This window comes from Podarcis muralis, chromosome Z, assembly GCF_964188315.1.
Source record: "Podarcis muralis chromosome Z, rPodMur119.hap1.1, whole genome shotgun sequence".
NCBI lineage: Eukaryota > Metazoa > Chordata > Lepidosauria > Squamata > Lacertidae > Podarcis > Podarcis muralis.
This window is the reverse complement of record NC_135673.1, coordinates 10550203-10575424: the sequence shown is the minus strand read 5'-3', so window position 1 is coordinate 10575424 and position 25222 is coordinate 10550203. Positions and strand designations below refer to the sequence as shown.

At 45.7% G+C, this 25222-nt stretch overlaps 1 protein-coding gene across 2 annotated transcripts in view; it reads right to left on the bottom strand.

Annotated features, from left to right (window-relative positions):
* GSN (gelsolin) overlaps positions 1-25222 on the bottom strand; it is a 61713-nt gene that overhangs the window by 17140 nt on the left and 19351 nt on the right. The window contains exons 1-4 of one of the 2 annotated variants that reach the window (XM_028714927.2): positions 13097-13197; positions 5662-5863; positions 4068-4222; positions 1559-1720 (exon numbers count right to left, since the gene is read on the bottom strand). In XM_028714927.2, the coding sequence (XP_028570760.1) occupies positions 1559-1720; positions 4068-4222; positions 5662-5863; positions 13097-13156 (579 nt within the window). In that variant the 5' untranslated portion in view covers positions 13157-13197. Of the gene's footprint in view, positions 1-1558; positions 1721-4067; positions 4223-5661; positions 5864-13096; positions 13198-25222 lie in introns of those variants that run through there. The other variant, XM_028714928.2, reaches the window with a different exon arrangement.

The window sequence follows — 25222 nt, the reverse complement described above, 5'->3', positions numbered from 1 at the left end:
GAGGTTAAAGAGGCAAATACTATGAATGTATGGCGGGAAGCGGGAGTCAGATTTCTTATGATTCAAAGAAATGACCTTGTACTCACATACCATTAGATCGTGGTTAATGTGAACCATGGTTTAACCAACTGCAGTTAAAGCTGAGGCACCTGGCAGCTGATCACTTAAACCATGCCACATAACGGTTGAAAACACCAATGAGAACATGAAACAATACTAAGCTATGATTAATGTTAACCACAGAGCCTAGGGCTTGCCGATCAAAAGGCCGGCAGTTTGAATCCCCGCGACGGGGTGAGCTCCCGTTGCTTGGTCCCTGCTCCTGCCAACCTAGCAGTTTGAAAGCACGTCAAAGTGCAAGTAGATAAATAGGTACCGCTCCGGCGGGGAGGTAAACGGCGTTTCCGTGCGCTGCTCTGGTTCGCCAGAAGCGGCTTAGTCATGCTGGCCAAATGAGCTGGAAGCTGTCTGCGGACAAACGCCGTGGCCTATAAAGCGAGATGAGCACCGCAACCCCAGTCGTCCACGACTGGACCTAATGGTCAGGGCTACCTTTACCTTTTTAAGGTTTATAAACGGAGGTTTATGAATGAGCAATCATAGCTAACAAACCACCGTTCACACATAACTCTATATAAACCATAGTTTTTATAAACCATAGTTTAGTGTTATGCGCGAACCAGGTCACAGCCTAAATAAGGTAATGATTGGATTATTGACAACACCTATATGCTACTTCTCCACAGTTCAAAGTAGCTTCCACAAAATCAGCAATATAACAAAATAACAAAATAATTTATTTGAGGGGGCCAGACCAGTTGTGTCCAATTTAAGCCTGTGCCTGCCCTCAAACTGGGAATGTGTCACAGGCAAAGCTAGCTTCAGGCTGGAGCTGAGCAGTTTGTACAATCAGCTAGGAAAATGTGCTTGCTTGGCAGGACACATTTGTATCAAGCATGGATGGACTGACCACATGTTATTATTTCCTCCAAGTCTTTTCATGCCCCATAACAAAAGGGACCAGAACAGAACCAGGGAAACTCAAAACAGTGTCATGTTCTGGTTCAGAGATGCATTGGGATGGTGGAAAAACTAGATCCAGTTCACATTTAAAGGTGAATCTACTTAATTTTTACTTTCTGAAAAAATGTGTGAACCGGAATACAACTATCCTTCAAAATTCACTCGTCTCTGAATTTTGTAGTGCAGTTTTCCAGACATGTAACGTACAAAAAAAATGCATATTCTGAGGTAAAGTGTGTATAAAAATGCGTTTTAAAAAGTGTGTATAAAAATGTGAAAGTAAGAAACAAGAATGCATTATGTATGGGAAAACGGCTTTGAAAAAATGTGTATATTAGAATTTTTCAATAAAATGCTAATTAAAATGTTCAAGAGACTTTTTTTAAATACAAACTGATGTTGATTTGTGGAAAACTGAAATTAAGACTAGCAAAAATGTAAGAAACTGAGAGAAACTGAAATTGACAGATTTAGATATTCCTACCTAAGGAAAAATAATAAGTTTTGTTTGTTTGTTTAACGAAACAGAACTCACCTGGCCCAGATCTAAGATGAAGCAATCACCGGTGTTGAAGCTGTCCCAGGTGACGGGCACCTCTGTAGCACGTACAGTTCGCCTTCCTTTGACCTGAAGGAGTCTCTGGACAGTCACTTCATTGGGAACCACGTGGCGGAAGCCGGAAGCCACACCACCAGCCTAGAAGAACAAAGAAACAATTTGACTGGCCATCCACCAAGCTGAAGACCTTGCTTGGGTCTACCTGAGTCTCAGACAGATTATCATCACAATGAGAAAGCTGTCCCTAGCAGCTGAGTAAGAGTTGCTGAGGACAACCTATTTATTGAGAATTTATCCTGAAATGAAGAGGTCTGATTATATCTCGTCTTTATTAAGTGCTTGTTCTAAGTTCTTTGCAGGAATTATATGTCAATGAGAACTCATCCTTATTTGCTTGCATGGTGGTTATACGTCTCCTCATTTAAACATTCATTCCACACCTTTCAGTGCATTTCCTTGTCTCTTTGACTGCCTTTAGACTGTCCCTATTTTGAAGGAGAAATTCAGCTGCATGCTAGAACTTCAGGTTTGCCCAATTAAAGTAAATCAAAGTGTTCTGTCACCCCAGCACAGTGTTTTTCAAGCATGATTCTCCAGCTGTTGTTGAACTACCAACTCCCGGCTAGCTAGGAATGATGGGAGCTGTAGTCCGACAACAAACAGCTAAAGACCCAAGTATGAGAAACACTGCCCAGCACAAAAAAATCCAACAAGGAATTTCAATTTTTAAAGCACGGGAAATGATGAGGAAATGCTAACATGCACAGGGGGAAGTGTTGGATTAATGCATGCTTCATGGGAAAGTTAAGCACCCACAAGCAAATCAGGATGGATGTTCTTTGCCATGTAGAATTCAGATATAAACCAGGTATAATTTAATAAGCTTTGTGCAAGCAAATCAAGAAGAATGCTCAAGAAACAGGTCCTCTGGAGGAGCCCATTCCTAATTGCAAAAATAATAAATAAATAAATAATTTTCTTTTTCATAGTGGGCTTATAGCTCCAGGGCACCAGTGCACTTTAATTCCTTAAACCTAAATTTCCTTGATATGCACTTGATTCCCTCCTACAAAATACTGTCAGTCTGGAGGAACCTCAAATGCACCTCTTTATCTATTTATCATTTCCTTCTATAATTGCTGCATTTATTCTGGGAGAAATGGACACTGTGGCTTTAAAAGTCTGCACTGCATGCCCTTACACAACAGCTGTATAAACACACATCATCCTTGTCCTTGTCTGGTGGATTCTTGGGGTCAGGCTTGAGTATTTTAAATATTCCCTGTTTACAGGGAAATGTAAATGAAGAGGATGAGCTGTGACCTTTCTGTGAGATTGTCTTAGCAAGAGTTTTGCAAGGTGAGAGGAGGAGGATAGCAAATTGTCAAATGCAGATAGCTGAGAAGGGTGGTGTGTTAGTTCACACACACACGCTAGCACAGGGGTCAGCCAGCTTTTTCAGCAGGGGCCAGTCCACTGTCCCTCAGACCTTGGGGGGGGGGGCGCGGACTATATTTTTTGGGGGGAAATGAACGCATTCCTATGCCCCACAAAGAACCCAGAGATGCATTTTAAATAAAAGCACACATTCTACTCATGTAAAAACACCAGGCAGGCCCCTCAAATAATCCGGAGATGCATTTTAAATAAAAGGACACATCCTACTCATATAAAAACATGCTGATTCCTAGACCATCTGTGGGCTGGATTTATAAGGCGATTGGGCCGGATCCAGCCCCCGAGCCTTGGTTTGTCTACCTATGCCCTAGGTTGTTGTTCGTGCAATTCAACTACAGTGGTACCTCGGGTTACATACGCTTCAGGTTACATACGCTTCAGGTTACAGACTCCGCTAACCCAGAAATAGTGCTTCAGGTTAAGAACTTTGCTTCAGGATGAGAACAGAAATTGTGCTCCGGCGGCGTGGCGGCAGCGGGAGGCCCCATTAGCTAAAGTGGTGCTTCAGGTTAAGAACAGTTTCAGGTTAAGAACAGACCTCCAGAACGAATTAAGTTCTTAACCTGAGGTACCACTGTACAATTTAGCCATCTAAAAAAGCCTGATCAAGTGGAGATGGCACAAAACTTGAGATTTTTTGTTACGTTTGCTTGCTCTTCCCACACCCCATGAAACTGACAGACAAAAACCAATAGTCAAAACAAGGATAAAACCCCTAAAATATGCAACTATTTATACAAAACAGATCCAACTGTTGAGCAAACAGAAATCCTTACTAGTAGAATAGCGCCCAAAGCTCTCCTGTACTTTGGGAAACTTAACACAGGCAGGTCTGAAGCTCCAACAATTCCATAATTTAGGGAAATATTAAGGAGTAATGGAAGCTCTATGATTCCAAGGATGGGCTCATCAAAAAATCACCTGGTTTGAATATATATATTCCTGGATGGCAGGCAGTCCAGAAATGCTTTTGCTAATGAGGTACAGATGTACTATCGAGCAAGGAGCTGAACTTGTATACACCTACCTTGTATTTGATGCCTGTTTTGAAGTACCCTGTGAAAGTGGACGATTCATGCCCTTGTACCTCCCGGTGCTGAATTGCCTTCCCACCAAGGTAATCGTCCAGCTGCACTGTGAAAATGGCAGCGGATCCACTCTCGTCCTGGCTGCATTGGTCCCCTAGGAATCAGAAAAGGAGAGAGAAGCATGCCTGTTGAGAAATAAACTCCAGCGAGTTCAATAGGGGTTACTCCTAGGTTAAGCCTTAACCTTGAATATATCAATCACTGCTTTGGTTTATTGTCAGTAAACAAACAACCGTGAACTACGCAGCACTTTTGAAAAGGAAGAATATAAGAAGAGCCCATTGGATACAGCAGTACCTCGGGTTACAAACACCTTGAGTTACAAATACCTTGGGTTACAGATTCTGCTAACCTAGAGTACCTCAGGTTAAGAACTTTACCTCAGGATGAGAACAGAAATTGTGCGGCAGCGGCGCGGTGGGAGTGGGAGGCCCCATTAGCTAAAGTGGTACCTCAGGTTAAGAGCGGTTTCAGGTTAAGAGCAGACCTCCGGAACGAAGTAAGTTCGTAACCAGAGGTACTACTGTATATGGCCTGTGGCCCAACTATTCAGTGGCCACCCAGACGCCTGTGGTAGCCCCTCACGGAGGACCTGAGCACACGAGCAACCTCCCCTCATGTGGTTTCCACCAACTGGTGTCCAGCAACTGGTATTCAGAAGCAGTGGAGGCAGAGCATAGCCATTATGGCTAGCACTCACTGATAGCCATATTATTTCAATGAGGGGAATCATCATCATCATCGTCATCATCTATAATTTATTCATCTATATTAGAAACATAGGAAGTTGCCTTATTCTGAGTCAAACAGTTGCCTCAGCTAGCTCACTGATCAATAGTGGCTTTCCAGGATCTCGGCAGAGGATGTTCTCAGCCCTGCCTAGAGATGCCACAGATTGAAGCTGGGGACTTCTGCATGTAAAGCAGATTCTCTACCACTGAACTACATCCCTTCCCCCAAAGCAATTTCAATTTCATGGCAGCAAATTTACAATTATACAATAAAACAAGTTTTTAAAAATGCAGAAATCAACCAGAGATAGGTTTAAAATCACGGAATGGTGGCAATGGTAGAAGGGACGCAGGTGGCGCTGTTGGTTAAACCACAGAGCCTAGGACTTGCCGATCAGAAGGTCGGCGCTTCGAATCCCTGTGACGGGGTGAGCTCCCATTGCTCAGTCCCAGCTCCTGCCAACCTAGCAGTTTGAAAGCACGTCAAAGTGCAAGTAGATAAATAGGTACCACTCTGGCAGGAAGGTAAACGGCGTTTCCGTGCGCTGCTCTGGTTCGCCAGAAGCGGCTTAGTCATGCTGGCCACATGACCCGGAAGCTGTACGCCGGCTCCCTCGGCCAGTAAAGCGAGATGAGCGCTGCAACCCCAGAGTCGTCCGCGACTGGACCTAATGGTCAGGGGTCCCTTTACCTTTACCTAGCAATGGTAGGGATAGGAAGTGAAAGGCTTCCTGTATTGATTTCTCAACAAGTCTTCACCCTGAGCCACCTGCGGGATCCCTGCACAAAACCCCAACCTTACCTAGCCAGAAATGAAGGTCGTATTGCAGATTCCCATTGCGCTGGCGGATGGTGTTGAGGATGACGTAGGCATCTCCGGTGAAGAAATCCCCATAAAGATTTCTGGGCACTGGGACCAGGTCAAACTTCTCAATTCTCCAGATTTGAAGACCAGGCTCCTTCCCGGCTTTCAAGAACTCTGCGTGTTCCACCATGCTGATGGGCTAAGAGGGAAGGAACGAATTTGCGAAAATAAAAACGAAAGAAATGACTCAGTTCAGTCTGGGCAGCACAAAGAAGGCTTTGTTCAGCTGCGTCATATCCCTGCCCTGCCTCTGGAACAGGGTTGGCCAGGTATCCCCCCGAGATCCAGTCCTCCTTTCCAGTCTTTCAGTCTTCATAAACTTGGATTAGTTATATAGTAGAGCTTTCTCTTACTGCCTTGTCCCTTGCAAGCGATTTCTGATTTTCTGTTTTCCTCCCTCCCTCCTCCTTAACATAAGAAGAGCCCTGCTGGATCAGGCCAAGGGCTCAAATAGTCCAGCATCCTGTGGCCAACCAGGTGCCTCTGGGAAGACCTGAAAGCAACAGATCTCCCCACCTGCAATTCCTTTCCTTTCACCCACCCTCTCTGATGTTCATTCTGCTCTTTCCTGTTCTTTAATTTATTTACTATATTTCTATTTAAACAGAGGAGGGGAGCCTTTTTCCAGGCCAAGGGTCAGATGCCCTTCCAGTTCTCACATGCCAGTGACAGGTGAGGTCAGATGCAAAAGTGGTCCCTCCTGGAGTCAAAATCAGATGGAACAGTTATGGGCTCTTGTTTTATTCTCACTCTTATATTTGGTTTGCATGTTGTTTTTATACTGCATGTTGCTTTGGGACGCTTTTGTGGGGAAATAAATAAATAAATATACAGTGGTACCCTTGGATGCGAACGGGATCCATTCCGGACCGGAGCCCCGTTCGCATCCTGAGTACAACATAGCACGCGACTTTGCGTCTGCGTGTGTCGCATTTCGCCGTTTTCGCGCATGTGTGTGACGTCATTTTGAGCATCTGCGCATGCATGAGCGGCAAAACCCGGAAGTAACGCGCTCTGTTACTTCTGGGTCGCCACAGAGCGTAACCTGAAAATGCTCAACCTGAAGCATATTTAACCCAAGGTTGGCGCTGTGGGTTAAACCACAAAGCCTAGGACTTGCCGATCAGAAGGTCGACGGTTCGAATCCCCGCGACGGGGTGAGCTCCTGTTGCTCAGTCCCTGCTCCTGCCAACCTAGCAGTTCAAAAACACGTCAAAGTGCAAGTACAGTGGTGCCTCGCAAGACGAAATTAATTCATTCCGCGAGTTTTGTCGTCTTGCGATTTTTTTCGTCTTGCGAAGCACGGTGTCGGGAAAATTTTGGAAAAGCTTCAAAAATCACCAAAGTCTTTAAAAACCTCAAAAAAGGCTACCACACCGCGTTCTATGAGTTGCTCCTCGAAGTCAAGTCGCAACTGTATTAACGGTGTTAAGAAAAAGGAAACAAACTTGCAAGACGTTTCCGTCTTGCGAAGCAAGCCCATAGGGAAAATCGTCTTGCGAAGCAGCTCAAAAACCAAAAAACCCTTTCGTCTACCGAGTTTTTTGTCTTGCGAGGCATTCGTCTTGCGAGGTACCACTGTAGATAAATAGGTACCACTCCGGCGGGAAGGTAAACGGTGTTTCTGTGCGCTGCTCTGGTTCGCCAGAAGCGGCTTAGTCATGCTGGCCACATGACCCGGAAGCTGTACGCCGGCTCCCTTGGCCAATAAAGCGAGATGAGCGCCGCAACCCCAGAGTCGGCCACAAATGGACCTAATGGTCAGGGGTCCCTTTACCTTTACCTTTATGACTGTAATGAAATAATAATAATGCACAGGTGTCAGGATTTGAACCTGGGCCCTTTGGCCTGCAAAGCATCTTTTCAATCGCTAAGCTGTGGCCTTTTCCCAGTGTACACTATGCAAAAGCCTCCTGGGATATTATAAGGTGCCTTTGGGCAAAGAGCACCCTAACTTTAAGTCAGCACCCAGCACTGTAAGCCACACTGAGGTGCGGCAGCTGCTTTGCATACAGTAGGAGTGACTCAGGGTGGTGTTTTTATTGTGTTGCTCTGGTTACTTAAAACCTAATTCAACCCAGCCATCGCCCATGGAAAGAGCCGCTCTTGATCCGCTCTGCTGGGCACTGTCAAAAACAAGGAGCCTTTTTACTCTAAGCAGGTCGAGCAACACTAGGGACGGCTTCCACACCCTTATTTAACTCCACCTTCTCAGGTGGAGTTGATCCACCTTGATCCAGCTGCTATCAGTCTGTGACGCCACAGACATCTGTTGTCACTAAGTTAGGTTTATTTGATTTTATCTGATCCAAAGTGTGTGTGTGTGTTTATCTAGACAAACTATCAAATAAACCGGTGGGAGAGGGACCTGTAACCCTCCATTTGTTGCTGACTACAACTCCCATTGGGACGCGGATGGCGCTGTGGGTTAAACCACAGAGCCTAGGACTTGCTGATCAGAAGGTCGGCGGTTCGAATCCCCGTGACGGGGTGAGCTCCCGTTGCTCGGTCCCTGTTCCTGCCAACCTAGCAGTTCGAAAGCATGTCAAAGTGCAAGTAGATAAATAGGTACTGCTCCGGCGGGAAGGTAAACGGCGTTTCCGTGCGGTGCTCTGGTTTGCCGGAAGCGGCTTAGTCATGCTGGCCACATGACCCGGAAGCTGTCTGCAGACAAACACCAGCTCGCTCGGCCTATAGAGCGAGATGAGCGCGCAACCCCAGAGTCGGTCATGACTGGACCTAATGGTCAGGGGTCCCTTTACCTTTACCTTTACAACTCCCATTATCCCTACCCAACCTAGTCAATGGTCAAAGATGGTGAGTTGGAGCTTAATTAATTAATTTCCCTGCTTGCAGGGTTTGCACTGGCTGCCAATCTGCTACCAAACCCAGTTCAAGGTGAAGGCCCTAAACAGCTGAGGACCAAGTTATCTGAGACACTGCCTCTTCCCTTATACACCCAGAAGATCGCTGAGAGATGTGAGAGAGTTTCTCCTGCAAATTCCAAAGATCTCAGAAGCCAGCTCCATAGCAACATGGACCAGGGCTTTAAGCTGGGCTGCCCCTGTTCTGTGGAATAGCATTCCTGTCAAGATGACAGGCACCCCGTTTATGGACTTTCTTGGGGTGGGGTGGGGGTGAGGAGAAGAGATTTTTGTTCCGACGGGCTTCCCCAGCTGGATAAATGGGTCTGTACCACAAGTGACCACTTGTTAGGGTATTAGTCTTGTTTTAATGTATTTGTTGTTTTCAAATTTTTAACTGGTTTAATTATCTTATGTGTAAATCGCCTTGAGACGGTAGTTTAGAAGGCAATTAATAAATCAGTAGTAATAATAATAAGATTGTATCATCATCATCAATAACAACTGCAACCACAACACCCTCCCTTCCTCCCATTGCGGGATCCAAGTCAGTTCACAACATGAACTAAAAACAGTTACAGTGCTAGGGGGCCATGGGTTCCCCATATCCAAATTAAATATCACAGCTGTGTTCCCTCTAGTGGAACAGCAAACAACAGCTTTAAGAGGAACACCTGAGAATTACAAAGTGGTCCACTGGATTCCGAATTTCAACTCTTCACCTGGTTGTGATTTTAAAGATCAACAACTGATTTCATGGGCGTAGCCAGGGTTTTTGTTGGCAGAGGGAGCAAAACCTCAGTTTGCTATATATTTTCATTAATTTTTATTGATTTAGGTGGGGGCAGTTGCCCCCCCACCCCGCCCCTCCCTGGGCTACACCCATGACTGATTTGTTTTATAGCCTCTTCCAAATAGTGAGTCAGCATTTCTGACGCAACGTTGGAATAATGCAATTATGAGAGGGCGATGCAAAATGTACAACTCTCCCCCCCCCCCAACCCCCAGCTAAGGAAGACTACAGGAGACACAGTGAATGATAACAGCACTGCACAGATAAGCGGGTGAACTGATCACAAGGAGAGCAAAGAGCCTTTAAATTGCCTCAGGGCTCTGTTGTTTCCCACTGGCAAGACAGAAAAGGTTCCCCTTTTGATAAAGAGAATCTGTTTCCATGCAGGTGCGTCTAGGAAGCAGAACCTGCTCCCAACAACTTCCTGCTCCCAGCAAATGGTATTCAGGGGCATTTAGCTGCTGATAGACTTATTATCCTCCATGAACTTGTGCAGTCAGCTTCTAAAGCCAACCAATATTTTGGATCACTCAGATTTGAATCCCTGTTTAACTATAAAACTCCTCAAACACACAAAGCTGCCTTATACCGAATCAGATCATTTGATCAAACGCATCCATTCTTAAGGAAATCAGCCCTGAGTGCTCACTGGAAGGACAGATCGTGAAGCTGAGGCTCCAGTACTTTGGCCACCTCATGAGAAGAGAAGACTCCCTGGAAAAGACCCTGATGTTGGGAAAGATGGAGGGTACAAGGAGAAGGGGGCGACAGAGGACGAGATGGTTGGATAGTGTTTTTGAGGTTACCAGCATGAGTTTGACCAAACTGCGGGAAGCAGTGGAAGACAGGAGTGCCTGGCGTGCTCTGGTCCATGGGGTCATGAAGAGTCGGACACGACTAAACGACTAAACGACTAAACAACAACAACAGGCCAATATCGTCAACTCTGACTGGCAGCTGTTCCAAAGGGTCTCGGGTGGAGAAATGACTTTCCTGCCACCCATTACCTGGAGACACTAGGGAGTGAAACCGAGTCCTTCTACACAGGGATGGGGAACCTGTGCCTCTACAGATGTTGTTGGACTCCAAATCCCATGGACCTTAGCCAGCATGGTCAGGGGTGATGGGAGTTTGAGTCTAGGAAGCACCGGAGGGCCACAAGGTCCCCATCCCTGATCTACAGGAAAAGCGCATTCTCTATGACTGAGCTTCTGCTCAAAAGCCGAGCACTACCAAAGTCAAGATCCCAAATTGCATACACACCATACATTTAAAGCATGTGACTTCCTCAAAGAATTCTGGGAACTGTAGTTTATCCCTCACAGAGCAAAATTCCCAGTACAAGCTACAGTTCCCAGGATTTTTTTAGGGAAAGTCATGTGTTTTAAATGTGCTATGGATACCTGGTCCATACACAGCATCAGGCAGATCTCTCCTACTATTTTTTTAAAAAATGCATTTAACAAGAATATTATATCACCAAAGAATCACCCTTGCTCTATCTCAAAAACATTTGCAAAAACGTAAGGTAATGACGAGTGAAAGCAGGGGGGCCAAGTATGCAGATACAAGGATGTGGTAAGAATTTATATCTACTCCACTTTGTTCAAAACAAAGGAAATCAATTCAAGTCCAGCATCCGGCATTTATTACAGCTATTCCAATAGGGCATTGCTCAACTTGACAGATAAGAAAGAGGTCTTGCATCAAGTGGCTGGTCAGAGAGGTGTAATATAACTGCCACTTCTCCAGAAAATGTTTTGGTTAGATGTACAGTGGTTAATTTAATGTACAGTAGTTAATTCGTTCCAGAGGTCTGTTCTTAACCTGAAACTGTTCTTAACCTGAAGCACCACTTTAGCTAATGGGGCCTCCTGCTGCTGCCGCCGTGCTGCCGGAGCACGATTTCTGTTCTCATCCTGAAGCAAAGTTCTTAACCTGAAGCACTATTTCTGGGTTAGCGGAGTCTGTAACCTGAAGCGTATGTAACCTGAGGTACCCTGGTGGTAGTTGCTAAGTGGATCAAAGTTCTCAGTCAGTAGAGCATGAGACTCTTATTATGGGCTGGAGCCCCACGTTGGGCAAAAGATTCTATGTTAAAGCACTTTTGTGTAATTTTGTTTTGTATGATGTTGTGATGCCATGGATGTGTAAATTTTTTTTTTAAGTTTTAAGAACTTAAATCACTCTACATACACCTAAAAAAACCATATATATACAAATCTTAGTACACATATCAATAAATACAGTTAATCATAGCCCCAGCTATAAACAACTTCCTCTTAATTATTTTTATCTACAAATACATATGCAATTAACATTATTTTGTTCCAATTTATATTCCCTAAAACCTAATGTTATCATAAGATTTTAAAATAATTCAGTCTCCCAAACTTTTCTTGTTTTTCTAACACACAATCTCCCAGTTTATCACTTTTGGAACTTGCTCTTTCTCTTCAATCTTGAACTTTTAATGTTTAGTTACCATCAATGAATAATAGATTAATACTTTTTTCTGTTTCTAATGCAATACACCCTCAAAATCCTAATATACCATCTGGTCCATATTTGAAAATGATTCAGTCAAACTTAGTTTGGAGGATAAATGTTTACTTTGTTTTCATACAGATACCCACATCTTATCTGGAATACATTTCCATAACTCTGCCTTCCATTTATTGCAGTATTTATTCTATCTTAACCATCGATATACACCAATGCATTATAGATCTTAGGTATCAATCTCTGCCTTTCCCTGCTGAAATATATTCTCAAAAGTTGCTTCCTTCCTTTGATCAATTTTCTACCCAATTTCTCAGCCGAAAATATTGATCTAAAGAAAATATTTGACTACCAGTTTTAATTCCTGGTATGTGAAAACCTCTTTTGCCTTAATCAAATGAAGTAATATTACTAAAGCAGATTTTCCCCAGACTTTTCCAAAATTCATGGTAATCATAACAGTACACAGTGCTTTTTTTCTTGGGAGGGGTATGCATACCCCTAAACATTTTGTGAATCTAAGTTTGGCCTCATTGAGGGGCAGTATTTCAATACAGTGGTACCTCGGGTTAAAAACTTAATTCGTTCCGGAGGTCTGTCTGTTCTTAACCTGAAACTGTTCTTAACCTGAGGTACCACTGCTGCCGCTGCGCCGCCGCTGCACGATTTCTGTTCTCATCCTGAAGTAAAGTTCTTAACCTGAGGTAATATTTCTGGGTTAGCGGAGTCTGTAACCTGAAGCGTATGTAACCCGAGGTACCACTGTATAAGTAGGAAAAAGACTACACCTAAACATTTTTTTTAAGGAAAAAAAGCACTGACAGTAACCTGTTTTTTTAGTGGGCAAAACACTTACTGCACACTCACACAGAATTTTCGGCAACACTCTATAAGAAGGTCAACATTTTCATCCACACATTACAGATGGGGTACCTGAGCCTAAGAGAGCACTCCAAACTACGGAGCCTGGAGCTGAGACAAGATTCAAAACTTGGCAATCTTTCCAACAGCTCAAATGATCAACCACCACACCACACCACACCAACCACCCAAATTTTCTCTCTCTCTTGCTGTTGTTTTAAACACACACAGCAAATTGTGCCCAGAGCCGCACAAAAAGGATCCCATAAAAGCCTGTGCTGCCATAGATTTGTCAGTCTTTCAGGGACCACAACATTCTTTTTGCTGACCCCCAAAGGTCTTTGTCACTCACCGCAGCCAAAAACACAGCGACAGCCCAGAGGAGAGATGCAAATCTCCAAAGGGAAGCCATCTTCGGACAGCTTCACCTGACTGCTTTTAAGCAGTCCTCTGCTCAAACGTGAACCAACCCGGCCTTCTCCTTGGTCTGCTCTCCCAGGGAAGCTACTGGAGGAATGAGAGGCTGGAGGAGTCCTGGGGCTCGCCTTTTATCTCCCATCAGTGTGCAACAATTGAGAGGAAGCCCATCCCAGGCACACCCTGCCCCAGCTGGAAGGCAGCAGCCAGCCACGCCTCTGTGTACAGGCTCTGCTTTGCAGGGGTCAGAGGCCATGTCTCTCAGGGCCATCATAACACATTGCCATGTGGTGTCTATTACATTCAGGCTGTAAGCCATTGGAAGCAACCCACAGCCACTGGTGGCGTTTGGCCAAGAAATTATATAAGACCAGAGCAACACGTTTGGTGGGAAATCTGGAATGGGAGCCTGGGTTTGAGTCAGGAGGTGACAAAGGGACATTTGTTGCAGAGTGGCAGTGAAGAGACTCACAGTATGCCAGCTGTAGGCCCTAAATCAGGGCCTGAGATTGCTCATCTGAAAGGAGGGACATGGCCTTGGCCTTAGCAGAGGGGTGAGGAACTATTGGGGGGGGCAGCCAGGGGGTGTCACATTATGCGGCCTAGGACCCACGTACCTACGGGACCACCTCTCCTGGTATGCCCCGCGGAGGACCTTAAGGTCCACAAATGACAACATTTTGGAGGTCCCAGGTTGCAAGGTGGTTAGATTGGTCTCAACTAGGGCCAGGGCCTTTTCAGTACTGGCCCCGACTTGGTGGGACGCTCTGTCACAGGAGACCAGGGCCCTGAGGGACTTGACATCTTTCCACAGGGCCTGCAAGACAGAGCTGTTCTGCCTGGCCTTTGGTTTGGACTCAGACTGACCCTTATGTTTCCCTCCCCTTATGGTTTTGATCTATGGGCTACTTTTAAAATGAGGCTGCATTTTAAATTGGTTTCCCCCCTCTATTATGTTTTTACTGTAATTTTACTGGTGTTAGCTGCCATGAGCCCGGCTCTGGCCAAAGAGGGCAGGGTATAAATAAAAATTATTATTATTATTATTATTATTATTATTACTACTACTACTACTTCATCAGCAACCTTCCAGCGCCCATGTGCTACCTCGGCAAGCATAATGACCCTCCACCCTCTTGACTTTATCAATTAACAGGATTAACTCTTATACTGCAAATGGAATGATTTATGCTGTTGAATTTCCAACCATAAATGGGATGGGGGAGGGGAGGGAGCCAAAAGGAGGACAAATCACAGGCTCCAGATGTCTTTAGCTGATCGCAAGCTGAACACGGGCCAGCAAAGTGATGCATGTGCTAAGAAAGCTAATGCAATCTTTAGGCTGCATAAACAGAAACACTTTGTTCGGGTCATTAGCTTTTATCCTGCACTGTCAGGCTCCTGTGTCCAGCCCTGCCAGATGTTAAGGACATGATAAACTTAAGTGCATCAGGAAGGGCACTGACAAATTTTAGCATATCAGGAGTATGGCGACTAGGAAGGTGAGTGGAGTCTAGACACCGGTTCCTATCAGGAACACTTGAAAGGTCTGAGGATGTTTAGCACCCAGAAGGAAAGATTAAGTGGAGACACTCCCTAATGGTTAGAGATGTTTGACAGTGGGGCAGTCTGCCTCAGGGGGTAGGGGGCTCTCTTTCACGGGAAACTTTTAAGCAGAGGCTGATTGGCTATCTGTCAGGAATCTTGTAGTTTCAGAATTCCCAACCGGGGAGTGGGCTCAATGCCCACAAAGTCCACTTTCAACTCAAACATTTTATGATTCTGTGACCCTGCAGGCACAGGAGCCAACTCATAGGGACTGAGGTCATTTTGCTGCCCCCCCCCCAAAAAAAAAATTTGAGGGGGTCGGGCTTCCCCAAAGTTGATGGACATTGCCATTCAAGCAATGTGCACACTACACCTTGTGATAGATTATGCAGGGCAGGGCTTATCTCTCCCCCCTATCTTTTATTCTAGATGGCACCCCTGTCCTGCAGGGGTGTATGGGGTGTAAGGGTAGTACCTTGATGGGGGGTGCTTTGTGCTGCTTCTGGGGTAGTTTGTCCAGCTTTGGTTCCTAACCTGCACTCAGCACTCACCTGCAGCTCCTAGAAGCTTCCAGCATGCAACAGCAACCACACAGTGGCTTCGACTGCCCCACTAAACCAAGTGGGGGTAGCTAGTGGGTCTCAAACTCTCAGTGAGTTAGAGTCATTGCCTGCATGTGAAGACAGGCTCTGGTGGACTGAGTAGATGAGACCAGTAGTGGGTACAACAGGAAGTGAGGGTCAGATGGGGTTCGCTAACCTGGGAAGATAGCCTATCCAGGAGATGGACAACTCTGATCCTAAATGTCTGCTGTCTTGAAGGATATCTTCAGGAGAAGAAAAGGCTAAGGATCAAACCCTACACAAGTCTGAAGTGGAGCCCCTAAAACAGTTGAATGACACCTTATACACCTCCTTCTGGCAACTCCTGCAGCCAAGCTGGTGCCAAATTTATCGGTCTGCTTTCCTTTGGAACAACACATCAGTAAGGCTAAGAGAGGGGTCTTGTCATCTCGGCAGCCCAGGACCTCCATACACACTGACTAGGTTTGCGCCCCAGGTAGTTCACTTCGATGCTGCTAACACCGCCGGAGGTGGTGTCCATCTCAAGACAGATGGATGCCAACAAAGCAGGCAACAAGATGCAACCTTTATTTTCACTGGACTAGCTCAGGGTTGCATAACACTCTCCAGCTGATCCAGAAATACCCTGACAGAAATACCCTGCGCACGTAGCACAGTGTGGGGCTGAGACTGGAGGTCAGGCAATGAGGACTGGCCTCCTACAGAAGCAAACCGGGGTCCAAGCAAAGCATCTGGAACTGCTTCTTCCCAGGGGGATATTAGCAGAACACCGTGTTCATCTTGCTCAACTTCTTCCCCGCTGAGCTGATGAAATTGCTCTCCTCTTTGGCAGAGAAATGGCGGCTAGTAACTCTGTCCAAGACCTTTTGTAATAATAACTTCTTGAAACAAAACAAAAATAAAAGCTTCCTTGGATGTCCTCAAGAGTTTTCTTCTCAGCTAATGCCTTGATCCTGCTGGTCGTCTTTTCCCCCCATCTCCCATGGGGCGGGAGAAACTACTGAAGGGTCACTGTTTGGAAGCCAAGAGGGCAGCTTCCCACAATACACTCTACTCAAGGAACAATATGGCAACACAGTGGACATTATGATGCAACCAGACACCAAAGGATGCACTTTCATATTCCATAGGGAGTTTTCTTGTCTGCACAGCTCACATGCTCCTCCCATTCCAGTGAGCCCAGAATAAGAGGGTTTAAAAATATATATAAACACCAATGAATATATATCAGCTTAAAAACATGAGCTACTGCCCATAAGCTGAAATCTTATTTCCCCACAGGATGACTTACCTTGGTGCAATGGAATGTGCATAAGCATTCCAACTGCTAATTCAGGGGAAAGGGTGACTCATATAACACTGGCCAGAGTGCAGGTGTCAAGGGGAAATTATTGGCATGTTCCCACCACTCCCTCCTTCAAATCAGCTGAGCTCGGTCGCAGTGATTGAGTCCCCTAGAAAGGAGGGCCTTCAAGAATACTGTCTCACACTCAAAAAGGCCTTAATTTTAGCTAATTTTGCTAAACAGCATGGTAAAAACAGTTTTCACCACAAGCCAATGTTTTGAATCCTACGAGATAGTATCCTGCAGACAGGGTGGGAAGGCAGCCATTTAGAAGATGTTGATCTCCGCTGATGAATGCTCAGTGACAGCTCATCTGGAAGTGAACATAAAAACAGCACCCTTGTGTTCTTCGTTGGCCCCTGGGGTGCATGTGGACTTGCATGCTAGGGAGGGGCCGCATTTGGAGGGTTCCCAGGGTCCGCCACACCAGCCCTGCCCTCACCACCAGAGCTGAGCGGGGTCGTGCTGTGCTGCCTACCCACTGGGGCAGGGGGGAGCCCAGCTGGCTGTCACAGCCCTTGGCGGATGAATCTCCCAGATGCCGACTGGGGGGGGGCATTCAGTGAGGGGGCTGGGAACGCAGTGATGAAGCCAGGCTGGGCTCTGGGCCTCAGAAACCCCTGGAGCAGGCAGGGTGGGAAAGGGATCCTTGTGGGGGGACACCTGGATCAAGTTTGGTTGGGTCTCCGTCTTAAAATATTGCTTTTTAACAGCTTTAGATCTCTGGCCAAACAGGCTCTCTTGATTTTCATCCATTTATTAGGTGTTGTACTGCTGTGACTTTACCTGTATTTTCTCTTATACTTCTCTTTTGCTTTCTGTACCCTGCTCTGATATTTTACAATGTGAGCAGTTTAAAATCTTTAGAAATATATGTTTAGATTGGGCAGAGGGCTGGCTCAAGACATTTTGGCACCTGAGGCAAAGCACAAAATGGTGCCCCTCCCCTCCCCACCAGAGAAGGAGGCGTGAGTGAAGGTCAACATCAGGAACAAGGAGGGAATAAATATCTCCATTGGGATCTGATGCCCCTGTGCATCCTGCCGCCCAAGGCGGTCGCTTCACTTTACCTCATGGGTGGGCTAGCCCTGGTAGAGGGTAACATGAGGCTGCATTTTAAGCTGTATTTTAAGCCATATTTTAATTGTTTGTTTGGTTGTTGTTGTTTTTCTATTACATTTTATTGTAATTCATATTTGGCGTTAGCCGCCCTGAACCCAGCCATGACTGGGGAGGGTGGGGTATAAATAAATTTTTATTATTAATTATTAATTATTATTATTATTATTATTATTATTATTATTATTATTATTCACTCAGGGACATGGCCCCCCTTTTCCCCATACTACGCCCCTGCATAAGAATGAAGAAGAGCCTACTGGATCAGGCCAATGGTGTATCAGGGCCATGATCTTGCACTGTGTCCCAAAACAAACATTTTTGGGTGCCACACAAGATTATAAAATTTATTTATACCCCGCCCATCTGGCTGAGTTTCCCCAGCTTCTCTGGGCGGCTCCCAATCGAGTGTTAAAAACAATACAGCATTAAATATTAAAAACTTCCCTAAACAGGGCTGGCTTCAGATTTCATTTAAAAACAGGAGAGCTGCTTATTTCCTTGACATCTGATGGGAGGGAGTTCCACAGGGCGAGCACCACTACCGAGAAGGCCCTCTGTCTGGTTCCCTGTAACCTCACTTCTCACAATGAGGGAACGATGGGGGTGAAGACGCTCCTTCAGGTATACTGGGCCAAGGCCGTTTAGGGCTTTAAAGGTCAGCACCAACACTTTGAATTGTACTCAGAAACGTACTGGGAGCCAATGTAGGTCTTTCAAGACCGTTGTTATGTGGTCTCAGCGGCCACTCCCAGTCACCAGTCTAGCTGCCGCATTCTGGATTAGTTGTAGTTTCTGGGTCACCTTCAAAGGTAGCCCCACACAGAGCGCATTGCAGTAGTCCAAGTGGAAGATAACTAAAAAATGCACCACTCTGGCAAGACAGACTGTGGGCAGGTAGGGTCTCAGCCTGCGTACCAGGTGGAGTTGGTAGACAGCTGCCCTGGACACAGAATTGACCTGCACCTCCATGGACAGCTGTGAGTCCAAAATGACTCCCAGGCTGCGCACCTGGTCCTTCAGGGGAACAGTTACCCCATTCAGGACCAGGGAGTCCTCCACACCCGCCCGCTCCCTGTCCCCCCAAAACAGTACTTCTGTCTTGTCAGGATTCAACCTCAATCTGTTAGCCACCATCCATCCTCCAACTGCCTCCAGACACACACCGGACATTCACCGCCTTCACTGGTTCTGATTTGAAAGAGAGGTAGAGCTGGGTATCATCATCCCGAATAAAGTACAGAAGCCATGTGTCCTGGTTTTGTGTTGGAAAGTGTTGGACAGTTTGTACAGTGGAGGCTGGTCCAAGGCCAGTGGGGCACTGCCCCACCAGCCCCACTCTGCCCCAGCTAGCCCCCACCCTCCTGCCTTCTTACTTTCATCCAGTCCAATCTCAGTGTTACCCCTTGTAGAACTCAGCAGGCAGATGGGGACAAATTAGAATGTGCTGGTTCTGCCTCTCATTGGCTCTGGCTCCCCCTACTGGTGGTCTCCCTGCCTTCTACCCTACCAGTTCCAATGTGCACCAGCCCTCACTGAATATGTAGGAGGGAGAGGATTGTGCAGAAGAGCCTGAGGCTCAATCCAGACTTGCTAACACAGGACCAAAACGTGGTTGGCCATCACACATCAATATGTCACTGGTAACTCCCAGCGGCTGGTTCTTCCTGCTGTACAACATTGCAGAAGTCAATTTAACTTTCAGTTATGCTTATGGTAATGTTAATCTTTGTACAGCACTCTGGTTTCTACATACATTCCCACAGTCCCTCTCTTTCTTCCATCCAGGCCACCAAGGAACATGCTCACAGTTCAAGGACAGATCTCAGTCAGGGCAGGTAGGCCAAGGAGAGACTTGCACCTATTCCAGAATTTGGTTAGCTTGGTCATCTGAGCTCAAAGAATCCTCAAAAAATAGGGCCTATGCCCACTGGCTTGCTTAGCTTGTTTTGAAGTTTTGAAACTTACACTGGTGTAAGCTATAGTACTCTCTGCCCATCTAGCTTTTTAAACAGCTATTGTACTTTGTCTGGGGGTTTTACTATTAATGCATTATTATCTGTTTTATATTGTAAGTTGCTATGATTATTGTTTCTGATCTGTGCTGTTATGCCACTCAGAATGTCAGCAAAAGAATGGGATTATTCATAATATTCATACAAGTAATCATGATAACAATAATTTGTTAAATTTATATTATTATTGACATTAGGCAGGTTCCTTCGCTGTATTCTTTTCAGTGTCTGCTAAAAAAATTCTGCTTAGGCAAGGATACCCACATAGGTAAAGTCAATGTATATTTTAACCTGTCATTCCAACTTGCAATGTATACTTTTAACTGATGTTTTTATTCATCTTGCTTTTTTTTATTTATTCACAGTGCATTTAGTGGCAATAATACTGAATTGTGTAAAGGTAAGACAAAAAGACTCCAAAAGATACATAGAAGCATTTCAGGGCACAATATCAAAACAACGAAATGCAATTGGTTTTTTATTAACTTGATTTTAATGTCACTTTTTTTTTTACTGTATACATTACTGTATATTTATAGTTTATATTTTTCACAGACTACCTAGAAGATTTATTTATAATTAAGTGGTATACAAATTTTATTGAATAAAAATAAATAAAATAAATATTTTATTGTTATTATTTTCTCCCAATAATCTGGGCAGCAATTCTATATGCACAAACCTGGGAGTAAGTTCAATTGAGTTTAATGGAACTTATTTATTAGTAAATCCACACAGGACTGTACTGAAAAGCAATATCCTAACAATTTGCAGCCAGCTAACCACCCAAAATGGAGTAGAATACATTGTTGGCTGTTATTTTTTTGTGTTTTTTTAGCATAACGTGGGCTTAATTAAAAGGTTCTATCTTATGCCTTAATTCCAGGTATTCTGAAATTCTCAGAAATCTTTACATCTGAGGAACCGTGAAGTTTTTGAACTTTTCAAAATGATTTAGCTGCTACAGCTGCAAATACTTCAGTTCTGCTTCAGACCAGCAGAGGGCACACGAAGACTATTTATCGATTTCAGCACTCAAAGGCACACAAGAAAAAGAGGTTTTGTTCATTGCAGTTTCAAACAGTTTTCAGAAAATAAAACCTAGTCAGGAAAAGGTGAATCTGAGAATATGTACCTAGAAAACCTGGATGTGTGCGAACAGTACTAAAGGTATTTGCACAATGCTGGAGAAGCAGCGTGATAAGAATGCAGAACGGAAAAAACTTCAGCAGAGTCCTGCTGTTAAGGTGAGTCCAGTGCCCCATCTAGTCCAGCAAATGGCTTTCCCATTGGCCAGCCAGATGCCCCAATGGGAAGCATCCACAAGCAGGACCTGAGTGCAACAGCATTTTGCCCACTTGTGATTTCAACCAACTGATATCGGGAGGACCATTGCCTCTGACAGTGGGGACACAGCATAGCCATTGTGGAGAGTAGCTTTAGCCTCCTCCATGAATCTGTCCAATCCTCTTTTAAAGCCATGGCTACTTCTTGTTGGAGCAAGTCCCATGATTTAAGCATGAGCCGTGTAAATAAGTGCTTTCTTTTTCATCTTTGCAGAATCTTCCAACATTCAGCTACATTGGATGTCCCTGAGTTTAGTGTTACAAGAGGGGGGGGGGCGGATTTTTTCTCTAGCCACTTTCTCTGCGCACTGCATAATTTTATACACTTGTGTTTTCCCACCCGACTTCACTAAACAAAAATGCAACCCAAAACCCAGAACAAAACATTAAATAGCCCTAGACGTAGTGCCCTCTGGTTTAAAGGGTTTAGAGCATGGGTAGGCAAACTACCGTATTTTTCGCCCTATAGGATGCACCGGCCCATAGGACGCACCTAGATTTTGGGGGGTGAAATAAAGGGGAAAAAATTATTTTCCCCCCCCAGGCGCGGGGCTGGGGCGGGGGAAGCTCGGGCTTCCCCCTCCCCCAGCCCCCAGAACAGGACCCAGAGCGATGCCGAAGCTGCATGCAGCTTTGGCATCACTCTGGGAGCTTGCGGGGCTGGAGGAGGGGAAAGCGGAGCTTCCCCCTCCCCCAGCCCCCAGAACGGGACCCAGAGCCATGCCGAAGCTGCGTGCAGCTTTGGCATCGCTCTGGGAGCTTGCGGGGCTGGAGGAGGGGAAAGCGGAGCTTCCCCCTCCCCCAGCCCCCAGAACGGGACCCAGAGCCATGCCGAAGCTGCGTGCAGCTTTGGCATCGCTCTGGGAGCTTGCGGGGCTGGAGGAGGGGAAAGCGGAGCTTCCCCCTCCCCCAGCCCCCAGAACGGGACCCAGAGCCATGCCGAAGCTGCGTGCAGCTTTGGCATCGCTCTGGGAGCTTGCGGGGCTGGAGGAGGGGAAAGCCCTCCGCCAGCCTTCTAACCAAGTCGGGGGACAGCGGGAAAGGTGCGCTGCGCCTCCCCGCTGTCCCCCGAGCTTGTGGGGCTGGCGGTGGGGCCCTCCTGAAGCCTGCATTCACCCCATAGGACGCACACACATTTCCCCTTCATTTTTGGAGGGGGAAAATTGCGTCCTATAAGGCGAAAAATACGGTAAGGCCCGGGGGCTGGATCCGGCCCAATCGTCTTCTAAATCCGGCCTGCAGGTGGTCTGGGAATCAGCGTGTTTTTACATGAGTAGAATGTGTGCTTTTATTTAAAATGCATCTCTGGGTTATTTGTGGGGCATAGGAATTCGTTCATCCTCCCCCCCGCAAAAAATGGTCCGCTCCCCCCACAAGGTCTGAGGGAAAGTGGACCGGCCCCCTGCTGAAAAAGTTTGCTGACCCCTGGTTTAGAGCCTAAGCAAACATCCTAGTACAACAGCAAAAGCTGTCCGAGGCTCACACCCTAAAACCACAGTCACCGTTAGGAGCTCACTGAGTCAGCCAACCACAGAGTAGATCCACCCTCTGAACAAATTGAGAAAGGAATCAAACTTGACAATTAAGCACAAAGTTCAAAGTCAGCTATACGGGCCGGAATGGGGAACTGGCAGCTCATGGTCTGGTTCCTCCACCTGCAATGTTATCTGGAAACACACATGCCCAGCAACCTAGTGAAATTGCAATCAATATCTTTTTTAGTAGCGGCAGGAGGGGAAGTTCCTAGAGTCACTTAAAGATTATCTGTTTACCGAGCATTCATCCTGATTCATTTATTTATTTATTGTGCAACATTTGCAGGAAGGTTAGATAACTCTGGCTGTTTCTTGACCATTCATTCTGATATGCTTGCAGGGAGCATAGACGACATCACATCAAGCAACTGTTACGCCACACATTCCAGTGCATTTTCTCATCGCTTTCCTTAATGCAAAAAGTCTGGATTTATTTTTTTAAGGGTTTGTTGCGCAAGAGCACCAATTCCCCTTTAACTGCTAGTCTACACGGATTATTATTATTATTATTATTATTATTATTATTATTATTATTATTAAAAGTAGCCACTCTTCTCCGTGCAGTCCCAGGGAGGGTTACGGCAATTTAAAAATACAACACTGAAATCAGTTAAAACAATTTACAATCCTAAGAACAGGGTGGCTCCAAAAGTACCGTATTTTTCGCTCTATAAGACGCACCTAGTTTTTGGAGGAGGAAAACAAGGAAAAAAATATTCTGAATCTCAGAAGCCAGAACAGCAAGAGGGATCGCTGCGCAGTGAAAGCAGCAATCCCTCTTGCTGTTCTGGCTTCTGTGATAGCTGCGCAGCCTTCATTCGCTCCATAAGACGCACACACATTTCCCCTTAATTTTTAGGAGGGAAAAAGTGAGTCTTATAGAGCAAAAAATACGGTAATTCACATTACTGGTATCCAAGGTCAGAGGAAAGGGGTGCACCAATGAACAAAAATTATATAACGAAGGTTCCAGGTGGACCTCTGTGGGAAAGGGGTGCCAGGGTTTAGGGGCTGCAACAGTGAATGCCCTTTTCTGAGGGAGGCAGAACTACCAAGAGGGCCTCACAGTTTATCTTAGTACCTGAGAGAGTCAGTAGGGAAGGAGGTAGTGCTTCAGCCCTACCATTCAGATTTTGTTAAGTATTTTACTCCCGAGTCACAAGGGTCAGAAACTTAAAACAAAAACAGGCTGGCTAGGGTGGACAGGCAAATCCCACAGAGAGACAGTATGCACACAGAGAACTGATGAACTGTTGCAAATCCAAACAGATTTGCAGCTTTTAGGAATGTTATACAAAGAGGGAGTCCAATGTTGTTTCAGAATGAGGGTTTTGGTTGCAAATTGTGACGACACACAATGCAGGAAAGGCTTAGAAGCACAAAATGGGAGATTCTGTTGGGTCTAGATTCCAAGAGAGAGAGAGAGAGAGAGAGAGAGAGAGAGAGAGAGAGGATGGGAATTGGCCATAATCAATCCACAGAGTCACAGTGTTCACCAATAATAAATATCCCTTGTTTTCTCTGAGCTCTGGCATTCTGCAACAAGGAGAAACCTTTTCAAATCAGAAACATATATCAATCATCCAGAGGCGCCGGCTTGAGCAGAAGATGGGGTGGGGGTGCATGTGCGATGATGCATACATGACATGCATATGACACAGGGGTGCTGGGAGGAGTCAGGGGGCAGCAGCACAGCTTCTGGCTTCTTCTCTCTGGTGCTCGATCTCCTCTTCCTACCACAGCCATTGGCCCAGGGCTGCTCCTTTCCCTCTGCAGCAGGAGGATCTGCCAGCCACTGAAGCTTGTACCATGCCACTCTCAGCTCTGTGCTCAGCCTCCTCCACAACTCACCCCAAAATATTTTAGGGGGGGGGGACATGGGCCCCTTAGAGTTAGCATCTTTGCTGCCAACCCATTCTCAATGTTGTCTATCCAGCACTTGAGGTTGAATTCAGCAGCTGGAATACTCCTCCCCCCCCTCCCAGTTTGGTGGAAACACTTACTAAGCATGTGTGTTTAAAATGCAACCTCTCTCAGATTGTTTCCTAAAGCCTCACTCGCAAGTTCCTAATATGGGCAAGTGGTTTTACTGCACTCTCCTCTGTGACAGCTTCGCAAAGACAGCTGAAGTTTCCAGGGCTGAGATGCGTCAGAATCATTCAGGACTTTTGCAGTTGGGTCTATGAGTCTCCGTTCTGTACCTCCTTCCTGCCAGTCAGCCTCTACTCAAGAGCAGATAATTCTGGGCATGATTAAATAATTCAACTCATTCCAATGCAGGGACTTAGCAGAATTATTCTGTCGCAGAGGAAGCTCTCTGTTGCACCTCTGCATGCACCAATGCTTCAAGGGGCATGCCCATCACAGAGACTCAAGCAGACACATCAAAGGATGGGCTCCTTTGAGGGCAGGTTATTTTCTCTAAAGGCAGTCTAGAAGTAAACCTCCCCCCAAATGGTGTACAAGTGAGCCCCCTCCCCCATTTTAATTCAATTTTTATGTGTGTGTGTTTTTAAAATTTAGCTCAGCTCTCAGGAATTTGGGAAACAGTGATTTAGAAAATGTCTGC